General features: G+C 41.4%; 1 protein-coding gene across 1 annotated transcript; it reads right to left on the reverse strand.

Annotated features, from left to right (window-relative positions):
* Positions 1 to 5,223: 5,223 nt before the first annotated feature.
* Positions 5,224 to 10,677, reverse strand: LOC144718869 (ATP-sensitive inward rectifier potassium channel 12-like). Its single transcript, XM_078594443.1, has 2 exons — positions 10,594 to 10,677; positions 5,224 to 8,334 (listed from the first exon to the last, which is right to left on the reverse strand). The coding sequence occupies exon 2, from the start codon at positions 8,124 to 8,126 to the stop codon at positions 6,813 to 6,815; it is 1,314 nt and encodes a 437-aa protein (XP_078450569.1). The 5' UTR covers positions 8,127 to 8,334; positions 10,594 to 10,677; the 3' UTR covers positions 5,224 to 6,812.
* Positions 10,678 to 10,946: the final 269 nt, after the last annotated feature.

The following is a 10,946-nucleotide window of genomic DNA, read 5'->3' on the forward strand; positions in this document are numbered from 1 at the left end:
ACGATGCGTATTTACTTTTACTCTTTCGAGAAAAGGAGGTTTATTTTGTGAAAATAACTATCGGATTTTTCATTCTTGTAGCTTTAATGTTCACGAACATGAGGACCGATCATTACTGTTTAACGTGTGTGAGGAATTCGGAATATGTGATCAGGAGAGCAGATGACTCCACAAAGCAAGGTTCAGGAACTTGTTGCTGTCACGCATAATTTCGCATCCCCCAGTGCGCATGCATGAGACAAAACATCCATTGTGGTTTGCCAGTGAGAAAATATATGTAATTGTATTTTTATTTTATCTCCCCAAAACTCAACACTTTGGTTTCTATAAGCTAAAAACATTCACCGATTGAAATGTAAAATCACCTCGGCACCACTAAATGCAGTCATGAAAGTCATTGTAAGAATTTATTTTGTGTTCTATGTTTTGTTTTCTAATCACTCATCAATGGCATGTGCCTGAAATCATTAATCTTCTTCATCATCATCAGCCAGATGATGACCTCCCCAAGTCATCGTCATCTCTCAGGATTTTGCGACATCCCAATCCAACTAGCACCTTGCACGCTAACAGATTTCATCTCTCCATCTCCTCTGTGAACACTCTCCTGGAAGAAGAAAAGCTTTTCCTGGAAGATTGTGAAGTCTTAAATATGTAACGGATCAAATCGTTGACCCAAAATTGTTATCACTACCATGCTCGTCTTCACAAATCTATTACCATATATCTGGAAATTTAATTATCATTTTTTACTGAAGATGAATAATTGTGCATACAGATCAAGATGGACGCAAGATGAATTGATGTGAACTTTGGCTGGTGGTTTTTTGTTTTATTTAGCTTTGGCTAGAAGCCCGTGCGTTGGGTGAGAACTGCTTGCGTGTGCTTCCCTGTCGGGTATCTTCACTGTACCAGCTGACCAGCATGAATGTAGATATCATCAAGGAAGCAGGTCCACAAAATCAGGGACAATCTGAAAAAAAATCTTTCCCCTACATCTGTTTACAGCACAGCATTCATTGCCTCATCATTTTATATTTAGAACAATCAATATATTCAGCCGATACACTTTTCACATCAGAATAAAGCAAATCAAGAGTGGGAAACTGTATACACTGTTTAGAGAAATATTAAAAGAATTAACGAGAATGTTGTCACTGTTGAGGACATTTATAAAGGTTATTATGTTTGTGCACTGATTTATTTCATATTTATCATTCTCAATTGTGGTGTAATTCAGTGCATTCACAAATCATACAAGAGCATGACTATGTATGTTATAAACCAGGCATGTTCAGATGCATCTATTAAAATCGATTCTTGCACTCAAAGCGCATGTTTCAAAATATGCATGCCAGATTTGGTTGGTCAAGATTGCAAATTGTGTTACATTTGGGCTAATGGAGAGAAATATAAATATTCTAACAAGGCAGACAAAATGAGACAACCATACGAATGAGATTATAAATACAACACAACATATTATTGATTCTTGGACCCTGAATGATGAAGATTATGACAAATCGGAATCACTGGTGAATTGTTACATACCTGATGAAGTTATCGAGGGGATGATTATTTTCAAAATATTATTATATTTGTCTGTGGGTGATATTAGAAATCCACACTTTCATTGTAATCTTGGCTTGTAAAAATCAAATGCGGCATTCACAGTCCACCTTCTTCACGTAAAAAAAATGCATAACTTATATATTTCATCTCAAACCTCATGTAAGATCAGTATAAAAGTTACGTATGCTGCATGTTTAATACTTCTGTCCCATAAAATCACCCTGAAGACCTATGATTCTGAATTAATGTTTGTTGCACTAATAAAGCCCTCATTTCATGACATACCACTCTCCAGGCACTGGTTCTTTATTGGCACACATTGTGCTTGCTGCCTCTTACATAAAACAAAATATGCGAACTCTAGGTCAGGATTCTCTATTATTAAACCAGAACAATTGTAGCAAAGTGACATAGCAGTGTCCTCACACTTTCAGAGTCCACAGCATTGAATTAATTTTACACTGGCCTGAAGGTCACAATTCAGCAATCGCTCCTGTTATGGAAGGTATATTCCAATAATGCCTTTAAACCAGGATAACATTTACTTTGGGAGAGGAACGCTGATTTATGATGGGTGTTCTCCACTGGCTAAGAGAGCCAAATGAAAGTGTATTTAAATTTGATTGTCAGAGATTGGGGTTGAACGTGGATTATGGCAATTTGATACGCTGACAAGACGCTGTATCCTCGATGGCAAATTCAAATCTTTGCATTTTCCCGGGTGTTTTCTGTTTTTTGGTACATTGAAACATTTAAGAAATGCCAGTCAGTTTAACTTCAGTGGTTATCAGACTATGTACATAAACAGCCTCATGGCGGTAGGCTGTGGATAATTCAGTATCACCTTTGGCTCTGGCTCTCAGTGCATTAAACAACTGATGTTCGACTTTGCTTTCCATCAAAACCACCAATAGTGCATCCTCTGGAGGTGTTCGATGGTGTATGTTGATAGGAGAAAAAAAAACTATGTTATTTGTTAATTCTAAACAAATATTTTTTTAAATAAATTACATTGGCCAGTTAAGAATGTCATACAGCATTTTATATTTATATATAGTATACATATATAGTATACAGTACACAGAAAATGATGATGGTGGATTCAGAGTATCTTGTGATCTTGTCACATCGATGCAACACACGCAAAAATAGCCATGGCTGCTTCTAATTTCGCAATAAACACATGACGCCATATCTATATGCCCTGGCAACATAAGCACTTACGGGTGTCCCTCACTTTACGCGGGAGATGGGCACAAAGCGAAACCACACGAGACAGCTGCCTGCCGAGCAGCGCATACAGTACACGCAATGTCGTCCCACATCCCACCGCATAGCCGCATATGCAGTTTGGGTAGAAATAGGTGAGCCATACATCCGCAAATTTTCCAAAACTAAACCTGCCAAAGCGAGGGAAACCTGTATAGATATTTTCATTTGGCTATACAGCAGTTCTAAAGTGACTCATTGTCCCAATCAAGCATGTGTTGCATCTCCAATGCATGAGGTCACTTCAAAGGAGAAGTGACCTGGACTCTCGCTTGCTTGCGGACCAAGGCATTGCTCGCGAAGCCACCGCACACATAGGTACGAGGTGTCTTAAACCACCGGTGTGGCCTGAACACCGATGTCTTAACACATTACCCAGTGCCACTGCCTCCTCATGCTCTAGGGATCCTCAAGGGGCCTTGCCCTGCTTTTTATACCTGCTCGAGCTTGTTGGGCAGCACTCGGTCCTGCAGTTTCTATACTAGCTGTAGGCAGCATGTCCTCTCCATGACAAGTTGGTCATATACTAGCTGTAGACAGCATGTCCTCTCCATGACAACTCGGTCCTGCAGTTTCTATACTAGCTGTAGACAGCATGTCCTCTCCATGGCAACTCTCCCTGTTATTAGGGTACCCCAATCAAACGGTCCCCCCCACCACCATCCCCGCAAGGTGACCACCCGAGAGTGCTGAGGCCTGAGCCCATTGATGACGCTTTTGGGAGGGGGGGGGGGCTGCAGGTGTGTGACCTGGAGTCGCTTGTTGTGTCCGCTTCGTTACTGGAGGAAGCTTCAATGAGATGATTTCTGGGGGCAATGGTGTGGTCACATTCGAGAAGAAAGTGTGGCCATGGCCTATAAGTGCTCTGATTATACTCCAGCAGTTAACTCTGGAGGAAATTACTTCTCTGTTCTTTTTTTCTTTAACTCTGGCATTCTGCAATGATCTGTTTTGTCTCCTCCAGTATTTCATCTCTTTTTTTTCATTTTCTTCCATTCAGAATGTGACCCACTCCTTTGGAAATAACAGTACACTTCATGCATTGCACTCACTTAAATTCCAAGCTGAAAGTAAGACGTTTAGCTGCCCAAAGCATATATTCTTCACAACTAATCACCACTGACTCGAAGACACATCTTTATTGGAATAACAAAAACCCAAAAATATCTATTTTTTAACCCATGTCAATCATTATATCACAACCAAGGCTTGTAATTGCACAGTTTTTCCCATCATATTTAACAATATTCTTATCAATAGTAACAACAAACTCACCTGATCCATCATGAATCGACTTGATTACAGACCTTAATCAGGAGGCATCGAAGAAAACAATCATTATTAGAATTAAAAGCATAACTTCGGCTGTTTGGCTATGAATTTCCACGTGATAAGCCACTTTGTTGGGCTATCTTTTGTGGCCTGGTCGCTTCTGAAAAAGAGCTATATAGTTCAGTGGGGCCTTACCTGGTTCCTACCTCACTGTACCTTGATATGATTCATCGTAAAGCAGTCAGGGTGATTGATGATCCCCCACACTTTGATTCACGCACGTCACTCATTGACTGGTGATCAGTTGTCTCCTTATACCAGAGGTGGGACAAAGTCATTGTTATGCAAGTCCAAGTCGAGTCGCAAGTCATCAAATTCATGACTCGAGTCTGACTCGAGTCCAAGTCACATGACTCGAGTCCACACCTCTGCCTTATACCTCTTCTATCGCTACTACCATGGTTGCTGTTCCCGTGAACTTCGCTCTTTGATTCCTCCGCCTATGTTGAGGTCTTTCAGACTGACCGTTTCGTCTTGTCCATATTGTTAATTCACCACCACACAGCAGGCCACAACAACACTATCACTCACCCACTCTCACACCACACCGCCGGTCAAAAACTTCTCTTTTTATGCCTCTTCACGTTGGCATTCCCTCCCATTTCCTTTTTCCCAAGCTCTCATAACCCTGCTGAATCCAAGAAATGTGTTAAATGTTATCTATTACAACTTTGATGGTGCTGTTTGTTGCTGGCTGCTTGACATGCTGGTCCTGTGCTCAGCAACTAAGTTTAAAATCTATATACAAGACATTGCCGTGAATGAACTGCATTGATGCTGACGTCATGTAAGATGTACTGCCGCACGCTGAGTTTACAGGTGCGTGCATTTGAACTTCGGCAAAACACCTTTCTTGTGTGTGTGTGTTCATGATAGCGATGGTAAAACTGAGTTCTTCCAAAGCCCTCAGGTACATCTGCGCATGCAATTACTGTGCAAAATGTGATGCGTGTGGCAAACGAAAGCACAATAAGGTGCACCCGATGTGAGCGCATCGCCAAGATGAACATTCTTGGATACCACACGAATGTATAAAACATTTGGAAGAAGTGACATTTTAAACATATTTGTTTATTACAGTCATACTGGAGATAGGACACACAAACAGGTTAATTTTACAGTGCATATCTAAAAGGCATATACGGGAATAGATTTCCTTAAAGCATTATCATGGGAAAAAATCAAACAAGCTATACAAAGTGTGAACGGTATACTCTAAAAATAGATACCTTATACCGTGTATGTGTAAAGCAGTAAGGAATCTAATATGAAGAACGAGGAAATATACATATATACTGCTAGCCTGCAAATTTGTTTGGTGTGGTTGCCTTTAAATCTGCAACTAGACACGGGAAAATATTGGTGCATGCAAAGAACGACAATGTATGGCTGTTAAGTCACAATATTGCTGTAAAGAACAGATGATGCTTTATAGAGTAAACAAGATAAACACGTTAATATATTCAGCCAGCCTGATCATTAAGGATGCTCTTTTTCCCATTCGTACAATCGCGAAGCATCGTCTACATACTTGATAGGCTGCAAAAAATTGATGAGAGGAAGACCTTAATGAACAGGGCTGTATATTTCATGCCAAATCAAAGCAAAGCAAATTTAAACGAGCATTACGATTAAAAGAATAAGTGGAAGCTGTTGATTTAGTACTCTCTCTCTGCATGCCCCTTCACAGGTAGCAGCTAAAATGTGCGACGCGTACATTTACAGCCTGAAGCAACCGTAATAGGGGACATCGACACAAAAAATACCTCCCTTGAAGGCATTGCATTTACCCTTAAAGTGTCTACAATAGAGTGCATTTATTTCTTTATTATACAAATAAGTACTGAATACTCTCCCTGATTAGTAAACCCCCCCTTTAACTCCAGTTGCCACCCATAAAATAGTTTTCTGTACACTTTGTTCAATAAATTAATAGCAACTATTTACTGCACTACATTAATATATGTGTGTGTGTGAATCGTTAACACTGACGTGAAATCTCAGCACAAAATACAAGGATCGGTTAATGTCTAAACAGTCTCCATTGGTTTAATTCGTAACACTTTCCTGTTAAAAAAATATTCAACTGTGCTCTTATTCCATGTCATTAAAATATTCATGTGCAGGATGTTTACACGAGCACTACTATTAACAGCGGTCCATTCCTTAATCCACACAAAGTGCGAACTGCACTTATTTTCACCTGCAGTGGATCTTTGTGCATCCATTGGTGAAGTAACTGTCAACTATAACGGCTTCCAATACGTTATAAAGACTGGTACTGCTTATTTTTTGGGGGGGATTTTCTCTTTGCATTAACAACTCCATTTCAAAGCACTAACTTTGCATTCATATGCAAAAATAAAAACAAACTTGACATCTGAGAACATCTCACCGGTATAGCTTTCATATTGGAACAACATTCTAACAGATACCAAAACAATTGGTCAACAATCAATATTATTTTCCTGGATCATTCTGAGAACATTCAGAGACAGCCAGAAAAAAACATCACACATTCTTCTTAGTTCGGTATTGCTTCTTGATGGGCACATCGGATTACTACACTGAAGCTTGTTTGAAGAGCTTTTTTTCCCAACTTAGAATTTCTGGTGGGGAAATAGAAAGCCAAGAAGCTGTCAAATCTCAGATTCCCTTCGATATGACCTCTGGTCCAGTGGGATGGTGGCCTGTAAGTGATCCATCTCCAGAGCACTTCCCAGTCCAATCTCATTTAAGTCCCTGCTCTGATTTTCATCGTCTTCTTCCTCCTCCTCCTCCTCATCTTTGCTCATCAGTGCAACCTCATTTTCATAACAGAATGCTGCTGTTGTGGTGGGAACCACAAAATTTTTCTCGGCCAACATTCTTGCGCTGCATGCTGGTGTGCGCACCTCGTAGGTGTTGTGGAACCGCGAGTAGTCCACCTTGTAATGATTTTTCTCTTCAAAAAGAACCGGCTCAAAGCGATGGCCCCACAACACTTCACTGGAGAGGTACGAGCTGCGTGCTTGCGTGGTCATTGCTGTTGCTTCCACCATGCCTTCTAATATGACGATAACTTCAAAGTCTGCTATGTCCAGTTCCTGTTTGCTGATCCCATACAGTGGACTCTCCAGATCAATCTGATGAACGATGGTTATTGGCGATACAAGAAATATCCGGTCGAGGCCTTTGTCAAACCCAACATTGATGTCTATCTGGTCCAATGGAATGTATTCCCCTTCTTCTGTTATTCTCGGCTTGATGAGCTGTGCCCGCACATGAGCTTCCACGATGTGGCTTTTCCTCAGGTTGCCCACGCGCCACATCAGGCACAGCTTCCCATCGCGCATGGCGATGACGGCGTTGTGGCTGAACAGCAGCGTCTGCGCTCTTTTCTTGGGCCGAGCCATTTTGGCCATGATGGCGCCGATCATGAAAGCGTCAATAATGCAGCCCACAATCGACTGCAGCACGACGAGGATAATGGCTGCGGGGCACTCCTCCGTCACGTAGCGAGATCCGTAGCCGATGGTGGTCTGGGTCTCGACGGAGTACAGGAACGCGCCAACGAAGCTCGTCACGTGCATCACACACGGCGATTTGGCGCCATCCAGGTCCCCGTGGATCAGCGCGAGGACCCAGAACGCGAGACCAAACACGAGCCACGACAAGACGAAAGTCAGCGTGAAGATGAGCAGCATCCAGCGCCAGCGAATGTCCACGCACGTGGTGAACATGTCCGCCAAGTATCGCTGCGATTTGTCGGTCATGTTTACAAAGTGAACGTTGCACTGTCCGTTTTTCCTCACGAAACGGTTGCGGCACCGACGGCGGGTGTGAATCTTGCCGTTGCCGTTTCCGTGCCCATTCATCATCTGCATGGTGGTCAGCTTCAGCCCATCTTCTTCGGACGAAACAATGCTGTAGCGGTTCGTTGTGCGCATACTACCCATCACTGTTGTGAGCATACATTAAATGGCAGTGCGATTGAGTGGCGATTGAAAACAAAAGAAAAAAGTGCAACACTGTTTTCTCAGTCAACCTGATGCTCACACGTCATGCGAGCCGCACAAGTTAAATAATCAGCACCACTTGAGCATGACAGCTCCTTTCCCTACTGCAGCACGGAGCCATTAAGTCAGTCTTCCCAGCACCGTGTCCACTTCAGAGAGCCACCTGTGGGGGGGGGAGATCTATGTAAATATTTAAATAATTGGACATTCATTTTTGAATCAATCGCCCACTGGAGTTTGTGGCATTAAAATAACCAATGTAGATGTTTGTCACTGAATATCAGTGATATGCATTTACACGTATGTCTAATATGTGTGAATATCACTGAGTTGCAGTTATTTCCTTATTTTAGAACCATTTTTTTTGGTCTGTAATATATTGACAGCTCTCATAGACTGGTGTGTGACAATGGAAAAATAAAGCACGACGATCGTGGAAAATCCACTGTAGCTATAATTAAATATCATCTGGTGGAACCCAAATATTTGACAATAATGCTGTAATTCTGGGTGCCAGAGATCACGGTCTCATGAAAGTGTTCGTATTTTGACTGTCATGCTGAAGTGAAAGGAACACCTGGTATATATTTTGTCACAGTCACTGGCTTTACCTGCTTCGTCTGCTCAACAGCCAGAAATGGGCAATGGTACATATCTAAATAACTAATTAGAGTTGTTCTTAATGACATAATTTGTACAATTACTTTAAAGATTCATTGTCATCTTCAGTATTTTCTTGTTAATTTACATCTTATATGAGAATATTGTAACAGATATGCATGTGTCACACGTCTAGTTATGTCTTTATCTAAAAACCCATGAGACTATAATTTGGTTGAAGGACTGTTAAATTTGGATTTTATATATTCTTATATATTTTTGCACAATCTTTCATACACATTATGTAATAATAATAATGATATGTGAAATAATGTCCATGACAACAGGACTGTATGCTTTCCACTGACAGGTTGCTATTGCCAATTCCCGAAGGATCATTTCCACTGTTCTACCCTGTTGCAACACCATGGACTTTCATTCAGCAATGGTTTCGATATCCTAGTGATGCTCATTCTTGTGAAATGCATTATTATGCCCAATGAAAGCACATCAATATCGAGAGAGCACGATATTTCATCGTAACAAAAAATCCCAAAGTTATTTTAGCAGTGACAAACTTCCTAACGACTTATTCATCCATTAATTTTGTCCCCATGTCATCGTGACATTTCAAATTAAAACAATGCACCGTTAAAATTACGTTCAGGTTAACACATTCTTAAATAACCATGATCAGGTTCCAGCTAGTGTTTTTATTTATCGCTGCAATGTGAGCAACAGAATCTTGTCCGTTGTATCACGTTTTTAAAGGATACTTCTCACTGCGAAAAAACAACACAATGCTTTATCCGTGCCCGTAAACGGCAATGAACGTTTTAAAGCTTTCGTGACTGCAAGGATTCATATGCTTGGTTCTTTCGGTAAAGTCACGTAGAAGGGAAACGTCGTGAGAATTGTATTTTATTATGTTTTATTTGTATTATTTTATTATTTCCCTTCTACGTGACTTTACCGAAAGAACCAAGAATATGGCAATGAACGTGTATCATAGAAGTGTAATTCTATTTCACAAGGGAGCAGACCCAATGGGCTTGGATGGTGAACACACTGCACAGAGCGCTATTCAGCGTCTCCTATTTTTTTGCGCAGTGTTTCATCCCTTGATCCCCCCCTACCCCCCAGGTTATAATAGCCACTAGTGTTGCGCATGAATCTTCAATGGAAGTTGAGCATCATCCCATGCGTTCTGTGCTTTTATTACGGATACCTGAAGGGGGACCAGAATATTAAGTCACTAATTTGATATACGTGAGTGTAACAAATGTGAATGCTCGTCTATTTTGATTATTACCATTAAGTCATTACATGGCAAAATTTGTTACGATGCATGAGAAATCAAGGTATATATAGCATCGGCTTGTGTACTTGACACGAGTTGTAATAAATGATGTAATTTCTTCCTCTGAAATAGTAGTTTAAACCAATTTTGACGACTTGAAGCAATGGTGTCTGATGGTCAAATGAAAACTCAACATCAGACAGGATGGGCAGAGAGTTTGACTCAAGGATGCGCCATCTGACAGAGGGTTAAGATATCAATTATAATAATCACCTAATCACACTATTTTCTCAGCTTCGTAAGCTTGTAATGTTCTTACGTAATAGCCAATGTCGTCAGAGACCATGGAAAATAAAACACCAGAATGCCACATGCGTATTCCCTTCACAAAATACACATCTCCAACAACAAAAACACATTCTACACTTTTAATAATTGGTATTCTCAGCTGACAACTTAAACAGAAAAACACGGCAAATGGGCCAAAACGAAAGAGAAAGGGGACAAAATTCCACGACGTACCTCATCACGGCAGTGACAGCGGCAGTGGCCGGCTCCTCTGCAGATTCCCTGCTTTGGGGAGAGGCGCGCGTGCTGGCTGCGTGGGGACGACGGAGGAGGAGGAGGGAGGAGGAGGGGAGAGGAGGAGGGGCGCGCTCTGTGCGCTCACGAAGAGGCAAATCGGCGACGTGAACGGCCAACGCCACCTCTTGGCGCTTCACCCCGCGGAGCCGTTGTGCAGCCCTGCCGTCACATGACCGGCGTCGTGACCGCCAATCACAGAAAACTCCTGGCCACTCAAAAAAATCCCAAGCAGAGTGAAACAACCAAAAAAATGACTCAACAAACCTCCGATGCAAACTTTCTAAAAAAAA

The sequence above is a fragment of the Lampetra planeri genome, chromosome 5 (genome assembly GCF_965212315.1).
Source record: "Lampetra planeri chromosome 5, kcLamPlan1.2.h2, whole genome shotgun sequence".
Taxonomy (NCBI): domain Eukaryota; kingdom Metazoa; phylum Chordata; class Hyperoartia; order Petromyzontiformes; family Petromyzontidae; genus Lampetra; species Lampetra planeri.